The sequence below is a fragment of the Phycomyces blakesleeanus genome (genome assembly GCF_001638985.1).
Source record: "Phycomyces blakesleeanus NRRL 1555(-) unplaced genomic scaffold PHYBLscaffold_38, whole genome shotgun sequence".
Taxonomy (NCBI): Eukaryota; Fungi; Mucoromycota; class Mucoromycetes; order Mucorales; family Phycomycetaceae; genus Phycomyces; species Phycomyces blakesleeanus.
Genome location: NW_017265168.1, coordinates 368,603 through 384,906, shown reverse-complemented (window position 1 = coordinate 384,906; position 16,304 = coordinate 368,603). Strand labels below are relative to the sequence as shown.

The 16,304-nt window shown below is 34.4% G+C and overlaps 7 protein-coding genes and 1 non-coding gene across 8 annotated transcripts; 5 read left to right on the top strand and 3 right to left on the bottom strand.

Annotated features, from left to right (window-relative positions):
* Nucleotides 1–812: 812 nt before the first annotated feature.
* PHYBLDRAFT_152803 (hypothetical protein) lies at nt 813–3,871 on the top strand (the record flags this gene model as incomplete). The annotated part of the gene is made up of 7 exons (XM_018432999.1): nt 813–834; nt 1,013–1,080; nt 1,930–1,995; nt 2,064–2,632; nt 2,681–2,872; nt 2,932–3,122; nt 3,189–3,871. The coding sequence occupies 7 exons, from the start codon at nt 813–815 to the stop codon at nt 3,869–3,871; spliced, it is 1,791 nt and encodes a 596-aa protein (XP_018284271.1).
* A 381-nt stretch (nt 3,872–4,252) lies between these two features.
* On the bottom strand, nt 4,253–4,325 carry PHYBLDRAFT_t286. Its single transcript has one exon. It is a non-coding gene; the product is annotated as a tRNA-Met (tRNA).
* Nucleotides 4,326–5,621: 1,296 nt separating this feature from the next.
* On the top strand, nt 5,622–6,656 carry PHYBLDRAFT_175523 (hypothetical protein; the record flags this gene model as incomplete). The annotated part of the gene is made up of 3 exons (XM_018437516.1): nt 5,622–5,655; nt 6,209–6,519; nt 6,579–6,656. The coding sequence occupies 3 exons, from the start codon at nt 5,622–5,624 to the stop codon at nt 6,654–6,656; spliced, it is 423 nt and encodes a 140-aa protein (XP_018284270.1).
* An 848-nt stretch (nt 6,657–7,504) lies between these two features.
* On the top strand, nt 7,505–10,652 carry PHYBLDRAFT_175522 (hypothetical protein; the record flags this gene model as incomplete). The annotated part of the gene is made up of 5 exons (XM_018437515.1): nt 7,505–7,652; nt 7,725–7,793; nt 7,859–8,071; nt 8,128–8,591; nt 9,159–10,652. 5 exons carry the CDS (start codon nt 7,505–7,507, stop codon nt 10,650–10,652), a joined length of 2,388 nt encoding a protein of 795 aa, XP_018284269.1.
* Nucleotides 10,653–11,284: 632 nt separating this feature from the next.
* PHYBLDRAFT_175521 (hypothetical protein) lies at nt 11,285–12,373 on the bottom strand (the record flags this gene model as incomplete). Its single annotated transcript, XM_018437514.1, has 5 exons — nt 11,285–11,443; nt 11,514–11,668; nt 11,730–11,799; nt 11,868–11,996; nt 12,053–12,373. The coding sequence occupies 5 exons, from the start codon at nt 12,371–12,373 to the stop codon at nt 11,285–11,287; spliced, it is 834 nt and encodes a 277-aa protein (XP_018284268.1).
* A 264-nt stretch (nt 12,374–12,637) lies between these two features.
* Nucleotides 12,638–13,750, top strand: PHYBLDRAFT_175520 (hypothetical protein; the record flags this gene model as incomplete). Its single annotated transcript, XM_018437513.1, has 5 exons — nt 12,638–12,707; nt 12,973–13,024; nt 13,108–13,175; nt 13,349–13,401; nt 13,664–13,750. The coding sequence occupies 5 exons, from the start codon at nt 12,638–12,640 to the stop codon at nt 13,748–13,750; spliced, it is 330 nt and encodes a 109-aa protein (XP_018284267.1).
* Nucleotides 13,751–14,202: 452 nt separating this feature from the next.
* On the top strand, nt 14,203–14,613 carry PHYBLDRAFT_70942 (hypothetical protein; the record flags this gene model as incomplete). The annotated part of the gene is made up of 1 exon (XM_018442368.1): nt 14,203–14,613. One exon carries the CDS (start codon nt 14,203–14,205, stop codon nt 14,611–14,613), a length of 411 nt encoding a protein of 136 aa, XP_018284266.1.
* Nucleotides 14,614–14,791: 178 nt separating this feature from the next.
* Nucleotides 14,792–16,180, bottom strand: PHYBLDRAFT_152798 (hypothetical protein; the record flags this gene model as incomplete). The annotated part of the gene is made up of 6 exons (XM_018432998.1): nt 14,792–14,922; nt 14,950–14,985; nt 15,051–15,282; nt 15,381–15,442; nt 15,567–15,761; nt 15,988–16,180. 6 exons carry the CDS (start codon nt 16,178–16,180, stop codon nt 14,792–14,794), a joined length of 849 nt encoding a protein of 282 aa, XP_018284265.1.
* Between the last annotated feature and the right edge of the window lie 124 nt (nt 16,181–16,304).

The following is a 16,304-nucleotide window of genomic DNA, read 5'->3' as shown; positions in this document are numbered from 1 at the left end:
CAGCAGGAGTGCGTCGAGTGGGATAGCTTTCATTTTGGTTAGACATATTCTATTAATTTAAAAATATAAGTTCAAATATGTATTAACTGTTAATGCTTTTATATTCTTTGAATAAATTTCTATTATACACTACGATTATATTTATTATCAAACATACCAAAATAAAAGACAGAAAAAGATGGGGAGATAGAGAGAGAAAGTGTGAGTATAAGTAAGAATAATTGTAAGAGTGCGTGAGCAAGAGTGAGTAAGATTGTAGCAAAAACGTATATTTATATTTCCAAAAAAAAAGGATGTCTAGTCTTGATTGATCTTGGTTAAAAAAATATATCTAAAGTAACTTCTTGTACACACACTGTGTAAATTGATACAAAGATTGCTTTTAGATACTACACCATTATATCTATTATGCTTTTTGGATATTTTTTTTGAGTTTCATTTTTTTTAATTACCTATTTTGTTTTTTGTATTTTATTTACTTATTTTTTTTATTTTTCCATATTTTTCCTTATCGACCATTTTCTTTTCTTTTCTTTCTCTTTCTGATTTTTGTTATAACTGTGAATTTTACTGGTAAGATACATTCTTCTTAAAAATACTTCTGTACAGACAACAACAAGATTAACACATTCTGTTGTCATAGATACATATATACTCTCTTAGTGTTTTACTATATTCGCAAACTTTTTTGGTAACATATCTTCTTTTTTTTTTAAAGCAATTCTTTTCTTCAAATATAACTAAATAATAATTATTATTTCAGTTGTCATAGATACTAGCGTGTTTTTTCCTTCTGATGTATTCTCTTTACAATGGCCATCCGGATTAGTCCAGGTTAGTAACTATACTTCATGTCATCATCATATAAAATTATTCTGACTTTTCTCCTTCTTTTTTATAGACAATATCGCCAAAAATATTCCCTACAATTAAACAAGACCATCAACACGGTAATATTTTATTTTTTATTTACTTTTAATATGTATCTGACAGAATATAATTTTTATTACAGATGAATGTTCATCTGCCAAACACGCAATGAATCAAGAACCTCTATCTCTTGGCGCCATCATTGACATGGTAAGACTTCTTCTTTTATTCTCTTAATATGTATGATAGTATTATTTATACTGTATATTAATATATGTTTTTTACTAAAGGTTATATCAACTCTTGACAAGTACTATCTAGGTCTACAAATAAATTGACTTTCTTTGGGTACGTTCATTACATATTCTGTCACCCAATTCACTCAAACTAACTTCTCTATATTATTTTCATTGTTAAAGAAATTATACTTGACGCCATGCCTCGAACTCTCAAAGTTTTATTTTTATCTTCTTCAGTCATTATATTGTATGTATCCTCAAATTAATATATCACTCACAACATGTAAATATTTAAATACACATCTAACTTCTCTTCTATTATGTTAAATAGTATCTGTGCCAAAGATAACTACTGAATATGAGGGTTTACAAACATTATATATAAAGCACTGCTTGATTTGAGTCATATGAAGGATACCGGTGAAGACGGCCCGAGGCATATAATATTATTCCAATACTATCAACCTAGAATCATTCTATTTTTTCTAATAAATACAAAAATAAACTATAATTCAAACCAATAATAATTGAATATCAAGTAATTGGGGGAGCAGATAATCTATGACCTCATAATAAAGAGTGTTAATGATTGGCTTATAAGCAATAAAATGTCCATGGTTCTAACTATTCACCCAGGGATAGTTCAACAATACACATGCGACGTAGTCCCTGATTATTAACCTTTAACATGGAAACAGATTGTATTACAGCAAAAAAACAAAGTTTGAAATAAAGTTTTCTTGGTACTCTATTATATACAAAGATATAAAATTACTATTGACCCCAACTTCACTAGTGCTATCGAACTTTACACTTGTAGATAGCAGGTCTGTGCACATGTAACCAGATCAGCTTTGGTACCAGTGGAAATAGGCAAAACCCCACTGTAAAATGCGGAATATTCACAATAGTATGCCTGAATTTCCCGGTGTGTATTTATTGTTATTTTTCCAGTGCATGGTCCGGTATGAGAGAAGCAGAATGCTCCAGATCGCAATGATCCCAGGTCCAGGTGCACCTGCCAATTTCTGGTCGTTCATGGAACCAACGATGAAAGAGCTCCTGGTGTTGGAGAGTGAAGGGATGGTCGTCAAGACACCAAACGAGACCATTTGTGCCAAGGTACATGTCTTAATGGTCACTGGTGACATTCCCACCTTAGCAAAGTTGGCATGTCATTCTGGACATATGAGCAAAGATGGTTGCCGTATCTGTCATGTTGTCGGCCAATGTCCCAAGCACGGACAATACTTCAGAACTTTGCCCAGCACCAATATCCGTACGCTGGAAAGTTTCCAGAATTTTTCCCAGGCCAGTGCATCCAGCCGCAAAGGGTTAAACGGACAATCCCCCCTGGCAACATTGAAGGTATTCTCTGGACCATTGTTTTTTGCCCTCGATGAGATGCATGGACTTTGCCATGGAATAAGCAAGCAGATCTGGGGTTTGGTTTCTGGTACCTATGGAACAGACCATTGTTTTGCTCTTTCTTCTGGTGTTCGGAAGGAGATCGGTACAGCAATGTACAAAACAAGAAATACCATCCCTACATCCTTCCATGGCGATTGAAGGGATGTATACAAGAACCCTGGGTCGTTCAAGGCCGTCGATTGGGCAGACTTTCTTCTGTTCGTCATCCCTATGCTGGTGGCAGAGCATATTGGAGATGCAACTGCCCAGAACGCGTTACTTGGCTTGGTTCAAGCATGTAACCTACTAATGAGCTGGGAGTTATCAGCAGAGGAACAAACCTCTATCAAAAGGTATATTTTAGTAAAAGCTATGTGTTATTCTATTATTTATTCTAACTATTTTTCTTCAGTAAACTTGAAATATGGAACATGTACCTGGAATCGCTGCTTACAAGTGGAAAAATCAAAATCAATATTTTCACTATAAACCAGCATCTTCTTCAGCACTATCCTCTCATGATTGACGCATACGGCCCACCTCGTGCATATAGCGCCAGATCCGTGGAACGGGCAATCGGTGAATACTCAAGGGCTATCAAGAGTAATTCTGCTATAAATGTTAACACTGGCAATATCATGCTTGGCTTAGCACAAATATGACAAGCAGAGGCCGGAGCCACTGTCATGATTATAGAAGCAAGAACAGCACGACACTTACAATATGAAGATTCCACTGCTGGTTGGCCGTTGACAGATGAGGGTGAGCGTGTTGGTGCTGGGTCTGATATTGAGTTCTGGGGGCCTTTGAGGAATAGAACGATCCGAGATAGTTTTGAAGGCATTTCTTGTCTTTCGAAACTTCTTGAAGACTTCTACAAATCAAAGGGGGAAGAGTGTAGTATGATTGAAGCAGCTATACAAACTAGCCGCAAGGCATTTGTCAATGGTTGTGTGATTGACTCTGCACTCGACCAAAATTGTGTAAGGGAGGCACATAACATCAGATTACAGATTCAGGTTGATGAAAACCGCAACATAAATTCTGCATACTCCCCGGTTTACAAGGATTTCTTCGGAAAAGTTGTTGTCTTCTTTGAGCACAAGCTCAACAACAAGAGATGGCCGCTTGCTCTTGTAGAGATTGCAGCAGTCCGTTTGGTAAATGGTATACCAGTTGTTAACAATGGGCAAATGAAGCCAAAGGTAGTTCACCTGGCAGATGTCAAAGAATTGGTTGGTTTGGTGAAGTCGGACGCAACTATAAATACAACAACAACAACAACATACATAGTGTGGCCAGAGCTTAACCGCGGCCCAAAATTGTCACTTGGTTCTCTTGCAGACCTATAATTTGTTTTTTTTTTGTAATACATTTTTTTTTTCAAATTGTCTTAACATATTTTATTTTCTCAGCAGAAAGTTTAGATATTTTCTTCTCTTTTTCTTCTGACTTTTAATAGTCATCAAATGCAATCTACATTTACTAAAAATGTAAAGTCTGTAGTTAAAGCTTACTTTTGTCTATCAGGAGATTTAATTTTAGGTGCTCAATTTGCTTTTTGTCAACCTTCAAAAAACAGAGATTTTCTAGTTTCAAATTGGATTTTTAGTGATTTTTTAATTATTATAGGCCGAAAACATAGTCACAAAAGCAAAAAACCGCCATTTTTTCCCGTAGTGCAAGAGACCAATCGGCAATGTCAACTCTGACAAACAAAAAACAAAAGATAATGCTCCCTGCCAGGATCGAACTGGCGACCTTCAGATTATGAGACTAACGCGCTGCCAACTGCGCTAAGGAAGCATGTTTGATTTTACATTAAATTAACTAATCTTGACGGCCGCATTTTAAAACCCGTATTCTACCATGTTCAGACATTCTTTTGCAAACCCTTTTTAATTTTTCTTCAAAATTTTACTTTCTTTCTTGTGGTATTTCAGGTACAAAACAATAGAAAAATAAAATATTTGATAATAGAGACGTATAGAAATACTTTGAGACTGTATATAAGTTGTCTTTATTCATAAATAAAAAGTGTCCCTTTTTATAAGAAAACACAATCTGCTCTTGTCATTACGTCTTAGTTTCTTAAGGCTTTCTTTCTTTACTATATTTGGTTATTAGAGTGTATTTACTGCTTAACTAGTGTTGGTGTTACAATTATGACATCAAGTCATAAATTGTACTTCTTTAGCTCTTAGCTATTCTTTTCTCTTTTACACTAGAACTTTAGGACTTCCTACTAAATTAGCTCCATATCAATCTGACACAGTTTACCCGGCAGTATGATATAATTATGTTAACAATCTTTAAGATATTATCTATAGTACTAACTGTAATAATTATTGGGCTGATTACTTAATCGTTTATATATATTTTATACTGACAAGATGATAGCTACTACGCTATCCCAATATGAATATGTTCTTATATGTGATAAATCCAACATCCAAGTGTCTGGATCACCACATTTCTTTCATATTCACAATATCGCCTTTTTCCAAAAACCGATTTTCTGAAAATTAAAATCTTTTCTCTTTATTTTTCCCAAAATTGTTTTCTTCCTTTTCTTTTTATTTTATTTCTTTATACTAAATATAATGTTTTCTCTTAAATACTACTTTATCAAAATTGTTAACTGAATGATTTTTTCTTTTATTTATAACATACTTCTTTCCTATATTTTTCTTTTCTTGTAGCTATATATTATAGTTTCATTTATTTTTTCTTTTATGACAAAATATTTATATAGTTATTTTTCTTTATATTTTTCTTTACAATTATCTTATCAAGTTTTATATAGCCTATTTTTGCTATAAATTTTATTTAAGAAGTAGTATAAATAACCCTTCAAAATCAATCAATAAACAATTGTTGAATTTTTTTAATATAAATTTTTTTTCTAAAGACACTATCTATTTTCTCTGATCTCTCTTATGAATTTTTCTTCTATTTATTATTTTTCTTTGTCAAGTCTTCATGAAAGATTGACTATTTTTTATTTTAAAATTATCTTAGCAATTCTCTTCACTATAGCTAAAAAAGTGGCAACATGTTACTATTTTGATAGCATAACTGCCATTTTTTACATAATAAAAAATGGCAGATATGAGTCTGTATAGTGCAATTAGAGGTACAGTTGCCACTTCTTTTTAAAAGACCAAGATTTATTACTTTTCTTTTTTAGTTTTTTTTATTTTTGGTTTTCTTTCACGCCCCCCTTTTTTTTACTCTACTGTATCCAATACTAGTATATTATTTTGCTTTTTATTTGCCATATTAAATGAATCATTTATTGAATTGAATTAAAATGAATTGGAATGAATTGAATTGAATAAGATTTTGCTTCAATAGAGATGTTTGTAGACTCAGATTTTTAACTTTTTGCACAAGCTTATTGCCTTAGAATGGAAACATGATGTTACATACACATCTATATAGAGACACTACTTTATCAACTTGATTAAAGTTTGGTAGATTTTCTACCAAACCTTATTTAAATTGATAGCCTCTCATATTTGTTTATTTTCTGCTCTAAACTAATGGCAAGCTAATAATTATAACACCAAAAAAAGTCACTTTTAATTTTAATTTTATAAACATTCTACTATCATAATATGTGTTTTTATCACTTTTCCTTCACTTGATTTTAAATATGAACGCACATATGAATACTTTTGCTGCAGACGCTCCCATCAGATTTAATCACAAGATAAATCTGATCGCCGAAAGAGACAGACTCCTTGTGGAATTGTTGATCAACCAACACCTCTCATATGCTGGTCATGGGCAATCGGGTGCTGCCTGGGATGAAATCCTCAAAAAGATCAATGATGCCGGAGGTAAAGGCAACAAAATTGGTGTCTCAACACTCAAGCAGAGACACAAGAATCTGGTCAAGCAGTTCAAAGCAAGACAGGCCCAAGAACAAAAAATGACAGGGTCAAACAAGAGCTACTCTGATCTCAATCAGCTTCTCTTTCAGCTTGTTGAATCGGTAATCTTCACGTTGTATTAGGTATATTCGTCGAATATCAATGTGTTTAATACTATAAGTTTTTAAAGGAGACTGAAGGAGATCGGGGCAAGACTATGAAAAAGCAATTGGCTTTCGAGGAAGAAGTTCAGAAGTAGGCAGCTGCAGATAAAGTCGTGGAGAGAGTAATTACACTGCAAAAGGAGGGTGGATTTGGTCGAATTTTATTTTTTGAATTTTGGCAAAATTTGGAAAAATATTTCAAACACCATCATTTTTCAATATATTTTTTTCTTGAGATGGGAATTCGCAATTTTTTCTGATTATATTAAATAAACACAGATACAAACACAAATATTTATTAATTAGGCAATAAATTGCACAATTGTCTTAAAAAATATATGTTTCGATTGACTTGGCAGAAAAATAAAAAATAAAAATAAAATATTAAATGTTAAATATAGTATTTAATTATTTTTCTGGAAGGAAAAACTTGTTGTTACAGATGCACCTAATTTAGACTCAATAATATTTTTATTGCATCGCAAAAAATACCGAATTTTATTAGAATATAATAATGTATGATATATGACTTATTTTTAATAAGAAAGTATATCAAAAAAAATTGAAAAAAAGAGCAAGAATTGATGTCATAAAAAATACAAGAAAAAGAAAATCCAAAAAAGGCCACTTGCCAAAATGAGCGAGAATTGATGTCATGTTAAAAAAACGCGAAAGAGAAAAACTACGCCATTATATCAGTGATTATTAAATTGAAGCCCCATTAATAATCAGGTACACTTTTTTTAAGAAAAGATCGCTGCATCAAAATCCATTTGTAATTCTTACTAATAGGGACGGTAAGCTCAATGTAGTCAATGACATAGTGAACAAGATATATCAACTCATTATTAATGACAAAAATAAGAGACATATAAAAGATGAAAATAAAATATAGTATATACCTCTTTATTATTTTATTATTATTAATATTATTCTTACTGTTATGAATTCTACAACTAAAACCTACACTGTTATGTGTACATGTTCATCATGTACCAAAAATGCAATTGGCGGAATTTTGCAAAATGCACAGACCTTTAAGCGTCATAATAATGCTGATAAGCTATTAGACATTGGCCCAAAAAATCGAGGTAAATGACATTTGAGTAGTACGCGTATTACTGGATAAATTGTAATCTAATATTTTTTTTGTTAATTATCAGTTAATACAGAAGTTGTCGAAGAAGAGACAGACGTTGAGATGGTAGATATATCTGAAACATCGATTGATTGTGAGTATAAAATTTCTTTTTAATAAATCATAATTTAGATAGCTAATAGTCTGGTTTTACTATAGATGAAGACAATTATTCTATTGTATCAGCCGAAACTACCGTACAGAGTGTACCTTTTTTGAGAGAAGACGAGATTTTTCAATTCGAAGAGTCTGATGTCGAGACAATATCATTGGCTTCTGACAATGACGATCCTGATTCAAGCGATGAGTCTGAAGATGAGAGCGAAGTTGAGGTTGCCGGTGTTGAAGATTTTGAAGACATGGTTGCTTCCGGTATGCATACATTTAAAAAAGAAATATACATAAATTGTGTTACAAATAATTAACAGAAATACTTGCCTTTGTAGTTGCTTCTTTGAAAATTCATGAAATGTCTCAAACAAGCCAATTCATGGCTCTATTTGGCGTTATCTTTCAGGCGTTTTACTTGGTTCAAGCAGGTGGAACTGCTATGTTGAAATTCTTCTGCCATCTTCTTGTTGCCTTTGATAAGGATACCGATCTCCCACTCACCATTGATGCATTAAAGACTATGACCGACTTCAATTTCATGACAAAAAGCATCGTCAAATACACCGTCTGCAACAAGTGCTTTGCAATTTACCTACCAGGCAATTGCCAACCAAATTGCACATTCGAAAAATACACAACCACACCACCAACATACTGCGGAAATCCTCTTTTCTCTGACACCGAAGCTGATCGCGCCGTCCCTCTCATGGTTTTTCCATACAACTCACTCAAGAATGCATTGGCACAGCATTTTGCCAAACCTGGGTTCGAGCATCAAATCGTTCAATGGAGATCAAGGGAAACCGTAAACAGTACCTTGTTGGATGTCTATGATGGTGCAATGTGGTCTGAGCTCCTTGATGAAGATGACGAGCCTTTCGTGAATCCCGACCATTCTTTGATGTTGACATTGAATGTGGATTGGTTTCAACCATTCGAGGGTCGTACACATGCAAGTGGGGCCTTGTACCTGTCAATGAACAACCTGCCTAGGGAAGAAAGAATGAAGCCGGAAAACATTATCCTTGTCGGTGTCATGCCTGGTCCAAAGGAAGCAAAGATCGACCAGATGAACAACTTCTTGGAACCTCTGGTAGACGAGCTGGTAGAGTTATATGGCAGCATAACTATGAAAACTCCAGAGTTCCCCAATGGTACTAGTATCCGCGCTGCTCTTATGTGTGTTGCTTGCGACATACCTGCTGCAAGAAAGACTGCTGGATTTACAGGATTTGCAAGTACAAATGCCTGTCACATATGCAAGCGTCATTTCACTGTTGTTGCTGGAACAAGTAAGATCAATTATTCTGGATTCGATCATGAGAACTGGGTCTCCCGAACAAAAGAGGAAAATGCAACCGAAGCTGAGATGTGGTTCTGCGCAGAATCTGATGCAGAGAGAGCTGTTTTGGAGAAGCAGCATGGCACCAGTTTTTCCAAGTTGCATCGCCTACACTACTTTGATCCCATCCGATGCACGATTGTTGATCCCATGCACAATTTGTTTCTTGGGACAGCAAAGCATATGATCAGTGTTTGGAAAGACCTGAGGTATCTCTCAACTGCTGTTCTCGTCCGTATGCAACGTCTTGCCGATGGTATTCTTGTTCCTCCTGGGTATGCTGTTTTATCAACAAAGATCGAATCTGGTTTCCCGTATACAAAGGCAGACGAGTGGCGATCGTGGTGTCTGATTTATTCGTTGGTGGTACTAAAAGACGCTTTGCCTGAAGACGACTACAAAAACTGGACTCTCTTTGTAAAAACATGCCAAAAGTTGACCGGTCCTTCAGTCACATATTCAGAAATTGACAGCGCACACCAGCTCCTTAGAGAATTCGGAAAAGAGTGGGAGACTCTTTATGGAGAGAGCAGCATCACGCCAAATATGCACTTGCATATGCACTTGCGCGAGTCAATGCTTAATTTTGGTCCGGTATATGCATTCTGGCTGTATAGCTTCGAGAGATACAACGGCAAGTTGAAGAACATCAAGACGAACCATCGCAATGGTCTTGAGGTCACCTTCATGAGAGTCTTCCTGGAGAAAGCATTCATTGGTAGCTTTCTTCGAGCGTATTCTACCAATCTTTCATCACCACTGATAGAGTTCCTTGAGGGGATTGCCCAAGTAAAATCAAATTCCGACAGCTCTTCTCCCTTGAATTTGGATGCTGGCCACCCTCCTGCGTTGCCATTTAGCTTAGCAATGTTCCAGCAAGCTGCTACAAATCCATGGTACAATGTCACCGGAAGTGAGGCCTTGCCCCCGACCACATTGCCAATCAAGTTGCAGCCTTTGACTATGATGAAGGATGATCACTATCAGTGGTTATTTGAATTCTATGTCAAGGCTTACCGGAGTACAAGTGTTTCCTTCTGTGTGGTAGGGAGAATCCCAATTGGTGAGGATGTATTTGTGAACAATCGGATTCAAAAGGTGAAGAAGATTTCGTTGCTGGGGCAAGAGTACTGCAGTGGTGAAAAGAAGAAGTGCGGGTCTTTTGTGAGGGTATTGTTTCTTGAGAGAACAAATGACGATGTATCTGAATTCCCTGGTCAAATAGAGTATTTATTTACTCATACCATCAAGATCGGTGGAGTCAAAAGAGTGTCAACGTTCGCATTCATTAAATGGTTTCCTGCCTACCATTCAAGTAGTCATCAGCCATTAGCTGATCAAGGTCTGCAGTTGTGGGACAAGGGATTTATGGAAGAAGATGCTTCGTGCATTGTTCCAGTGCATCGTCTGCATTTGTGCTTTGTGTTGACTACGCATAAAATGCAGAGTGGGACGCAAAAGCACCTGGTTATTCCACTGCCTAGAAAAGTAGTCACATAAAAAAATAACAACTATTTAGGTTACCAGTATAAATAATTATAATACAAGTTTTTTTGACTGTAAAAAGGTTTAGCTTTATTTATCTCTGTATTCTTATTTAGTTTTAACATTACTTCTTTATTAAGTATTTAAAAGAGCAATAGTAAATTATATTACCAGTTTTTTTTAACTATTAACAAATAGTAAAAACTATTATTTATTTCTCTTGCTTTTATCAATAATATAAAAGACAAAAAACTTGTATATTTAATACCTGACATTTACCATTTTCTTTGCCTTTATTACATATTCTTGCTAATATCGGTATTATAATTTCCAATAAAAAAAAACGAGGATAAAACAATCAGGGTTATATAATTAAATAATTGCTTTGTATATATATTTTTTTTATTAATTGGCTTTAAAATAAAATAAAATAAAATAAAATAAAATAAAATAAAATAAAATAAAATAATAATTTATTATTTTGATTTTTGATTTTGTCTTTTTCTTTTTCCTTTTATTTATATATTAATTGCTTCTCATCTTGACAATACCGCCTGATTATATTTTACCACTTCACCCCACATCATTCAACACAATCAATAAAAATCATTAAAGTACTATATGCACTTTGTAAACAAAATAACGATTTATTGTTGGCGTGTGTGAATCCAAGCAGCAACACGTGCCTTTTTCTCATTCGATAACTCAGTGTTTCTCAAAATAATTGGATAGACAGAATTGCCAATGACGTCTGGTCCCTTGTTAGCAAGTCTCTGTTTCTTCAAAACAGTAAAGTATTCATCCACCTGCATTATAATATAAATACTTTTGAGTTAGAAGTATTAAAAAAAATAACCTTTATCATGAGAGCCTTACCAAGAGATGTCTATTTCTAGGAGTATATCTAGTTTTATTTTTCTCCTCATCTGACTCAATATCAGACAACATGTCATAGTCCAGAAGGTCAACGACAGTCTCACCAAACTTAGACTCAAGGTTTGCCTTGTCAGCTAAGTGAATTGCCTTGTAGTCTGTAAGAATCTGAAAAAAAAAGTTAAAATAGTTTACACAAAAACTGTTGACTATACTTACATTTCTCTTTCTGGACCGGCGTCAAGAAATCCGATTTTGTTGAGCTATCTTTTCTGGCAAAGCTTTTGCCCTTTGAAGCATATACGAAATATGTCTTCGGGTTTTCTCTTCCACAACTGCAGACGAAACAGACTTTACTTCAGCTTGCTGATGTGTGTAGCTCTGCACTACATCAGCAATGGGACGGTTGGATGTCGAGAAGGCGCCCTCATTGACTGTCAATGGCATTGTTGCCAGAACTGCTCGTGTTTGAGAATGGATCAATCTCTGCAAAATATAATGTAAGTAACTTTGCAATATTCTATTACTAGTATATATCCTACCGAAACCGTTGGAAGGCAGTACTTTATATATTCTCCTGTAGTAAGAGCCTGACCAATGGGACTATGGTTCGAATTGTTATTCTGGCCATTGGTTACTCCCATGTTGTGGTAGACCTTCTCCAGAAGTGAATGAGATTCATTCAGTCGGGTGCTCATGGTGGACAAAGTGGACAGGACAGTACCATCTAGCTCTGCGCTAACTGTCAAGCTGGGAAGAATTTCCCGTTGTCTTGTGCTTGCTGCTGTCCCAGTGGTTTGTTGAACAGACTTTTTTGTAGTCGTCTTTTTCGTTTTTTTGGATTGCTGCGTATTAGAAGACATGAATTGAGATATTTAAGGCTAATGAAAGAAATGGAAACAATGTGAATACTTTAATAATTAGAGTCGGGTTTCTTTAAAATAATAAAATAAATCAAAACATACGTAAAGGTGGAAAGTAAGGCACCAAAAGATTATTTTTCTGATGATGCTCTTTATAGCATTTTGCTTTCTATATTATACTTTTCTTTATAAGCCGACTTGGAAAGGCATTTGTAATAGCTTACATCCATTACAAAGATGTGAGAGATTATGGTTTAGTACATAATGTCTTGTCTCAATCGGGATGGGTTGAATGACTTTCAATTTGCTCCATTGATTCTATCAGTTTCTCAGGGTCAACAGTCATAAAATTATAATTTTGATTTTCCCCCGTTTTTTTTTTTAATTTTTTCTTTCTTCTTTCTTAATGTCTAACATGGTAAGCATCAACTCACATCAAAGTTTCAAGACTTAATCATCTTGTTGTTTTTATTCTAGCATGATACACTATGCTTTAAACCACCAAGTCCTTCTTAACTGCCTCAAAAATAATGATAAAAAGGTAATAAAAATATACTTGAATATTTATTCATGATTTATGTATTAATTATTCTGCTTAGATTTTTCTGGCCCGTTAACAAAGACATATACCTTGGGAGGGTTTACAAAATGGTATGTTGTATAAATATTAACATACACCTTCAAGATACAACTTGTATTTATTATTTTTCTTATGTATACCATACACTTTATAGTCACTGGTCTTTATCTCGGTCCTCTTTTTTTGATTATACACCGACTCTTATTCTCTACAGACAGACAAGTAAGTAAATAATCATTCTGCTTCTTTGTATGTAATTCTAATGAAAAGAAATTATTTTATAGATAATATCTCCATTTCCCGCATGCTGCCTCTTCTATTGTATTGAATAATTGGTAAGCAAAAAATAGTCTGATACTCTTTATTTCATTCTAATAAAAGATTATATTTTATAGACAATGTCATTGTATTTTGTGTTTGTCAACTCTTCTGTTTTCTGAACTGTCTGGTAAGCAAACCATAGTCTTATTTACTTTGCATCGTATTAACAAAAGTTATTATTTTTATAGACAATATTACTATAATTGAGACATTTAACTAAAACGTTGATATATCTATCTTTATGTTAAAGACATCCATCTGTTCTCGTGTTTAACTTTATTGTAAGTACATTCATATTTTTTAAATAATCTGTTGCTCTCAAATAAATATACCTAGAACATTCTTTCTAATCCACCCTATAATTATTTTTTATAAAAGTAAACAAACAGGCCAAGAAGGCGTGCCGCAGCAAGCAATGGAATACAGTAGGGGTCGATTGCACCAGGGGTAGACCAATGGATGTTCGAAAGGAATAACATAGTATCCACTAAAATAAATGATGGCATCGAGTGTGATGTTTCTACCCAATTGCAACAGAAGACGATTAGTGATGTAGACGAATAGAAACAGCTAGAAACAATAAGAAAATTTTTTCAAACCAATAAAAACCTTTAAAATGACCCATAAACCTCTAAATCTTGACTAAATCTTGATCAAATCTTGACCAAATCTCTTCTTTAACAACCCATATATAGTAATAAAAAGATGTTGAATGTTATGTGCTGTATTTAAAAAAAAACCCCAAAACCAATATAAAATGAAAAATCTGCGGTCTGATAAAAGTGCGTCTATATTTTCACGACCAAAATATATCACATAAAAGTATATCACACTTTTTCTTTTTGCATTCCTAAAATTCAGTATACTAATTGTATTCATTTAGCTCACGAATTTTAAAAAATTGGCATCATAAATTCCGATCGAATTCATGCTGAATTTTATTCATTCAGACAGTATTTGGTCAAGATTTAGTATACTGAATTGGCCCTCCTTTTGCAGTGCAACTTTATTGAAGTCCAACAATCCATTGAGAGTTGTTGAACAAAAGAAATGGACAGATAAAGTAGAGGGCAGTTCTTCTGGACATTTAGTCAGTCAATTGATAACCGACTTTTCTGATGCCAGAGAAATGTTGAAGTCCTTTCAGGATGAATTGTTCAGTATGGTGGCTGGAATAAGCGATGGTGAGGTACTTACCTCAATGCGCAGGTTGGAGGAAAATGTCGAAAGAGGATGTCTGGCTATTGAGACAAGGCAGAGAACACTGGAGCAGAGACAGACTCTGCTAGAGGAGAGACAGGCTCGTTTCAAGTACAATATGCAGAGATACCTGCTTTAAGGTCTTAAAAAACAATAAAAATATATATACGTAAAACATATTATAATAGTTATCAAATTTCTTCACATTACAGATAGTTTGGAGTAAGAAAATATTATTGGTTTAATAATCCATAAATATACTGCTCTGGTGTAGGAGGAGCAACACCATACTTTTTGCTTGTCTGGTTTCCTCTATTCTAATACACATGGAGGTTCTTCAAGAACGTTCCAACAATATAATATAGTCCTACTGGGGACTGACCACTTCTTTGGGTCTGTGAGTACTTTAAGAAAGCCCACAGACTCCCGACATGAGCAAACTTGTGCTCTACGGAAATTCACACAGCAGACATACTTTTGTTGATAGCAAGTTCTTGCTCATCAGCCATTTCTAAAACAGACAATATGCAAACCATAAGACTTTACCGTCAAGATAGATAACTGTATAATACTTACGTCTTCTGAAAGGGATCATTATATGATCTGATACGGTATATGTCAGGTCACCATACAAGTAATAGCATGGACTATTTATGTTTGTAAAGTCAAATGCTACGCACAGCATGACATCCAATTGACTTTTGTGGTACATGCACACGTCATGATTCCTACCACTGTCTGGCTTCATAATGAATGAAGTAATACTATTGAGTGTTACCACTGCTTGGTACTTCAAACCATGTCCTTGCTATAAATAGTATATAAATTGAGTAAAGATATGTGTCAGATCTATATATCCAATCTTTCACTCATGTAATGGCCATTGTATGCCCCCTCTTGATCAACAATGGGCCTTGCTATCTTGCTGAAGGTTCCATCAATAAACCCAACACAGTACATTGCCGGTGCTTTTATCCAAATAATATATAAAACGTAAGTACTATTAAACTAATATTATATTTTGCAAGTGTTATTTACATCTTTCTCTAATGGCTCAGCTGAAGCACATCAGATTTGATTCCCAGAATTGACAGTAGTCAAACTTCAAGGCTGGATAGAACTTAATATAAATCTTTTCTATCATTTCATTGAAGATGACACTGAGAGTAGACTTTCTCTTTCCAAAGAGCAGAGATAAATCTACTAAGCAAGCAGAGAAAACCATTCTGCGAAGCACAATCATCAGAGCCAGTGTCATTGGTAGAGAAAATTCACTTGGAATGCCTTCTCAAAAGTAGACGATGTCTCCCATTTCAAGAAGAGTAGCCAAGGAGCATATCTGGTTTTATAAATATATTAAATTAGTACTTTTTTTCTTAAAAGCAATGATTTAATAATATCTCAGACTGTGTGAATCTAAACAAAAGTTTAGAATCTTCATCAGACAAGATGCTTGGGTCTAAGCAACCTTGACAATGCAAGAAGACAGCTATGTGTTCCCCTTCCTGCTTACGGTCTTGGGCATATTGAGCAAGTACTTCTTGAATTTCTTTATTGGTGGGCTCTTGATCTTCATAAACATCTGCATGTTCCTCTTGCTGTTCAAGAACAGATACCCATCCTTGCTCTTGTTCTTCAACAATACGCCGAGAGCTGTGATTTATGTAACAATCCGTTAGTTCAATAATAGGATCAAAACGAGACATTTTAAGATTTTGTTAAAGAAAAAGGGAAAGGTGCTGCCCTTTCAAGTAACGGTAATGTTTTTGTTACTGAATATTAAGTTACAACTGATAATGACAGCTTGTACGTTTAGTTAAAATGAATGTC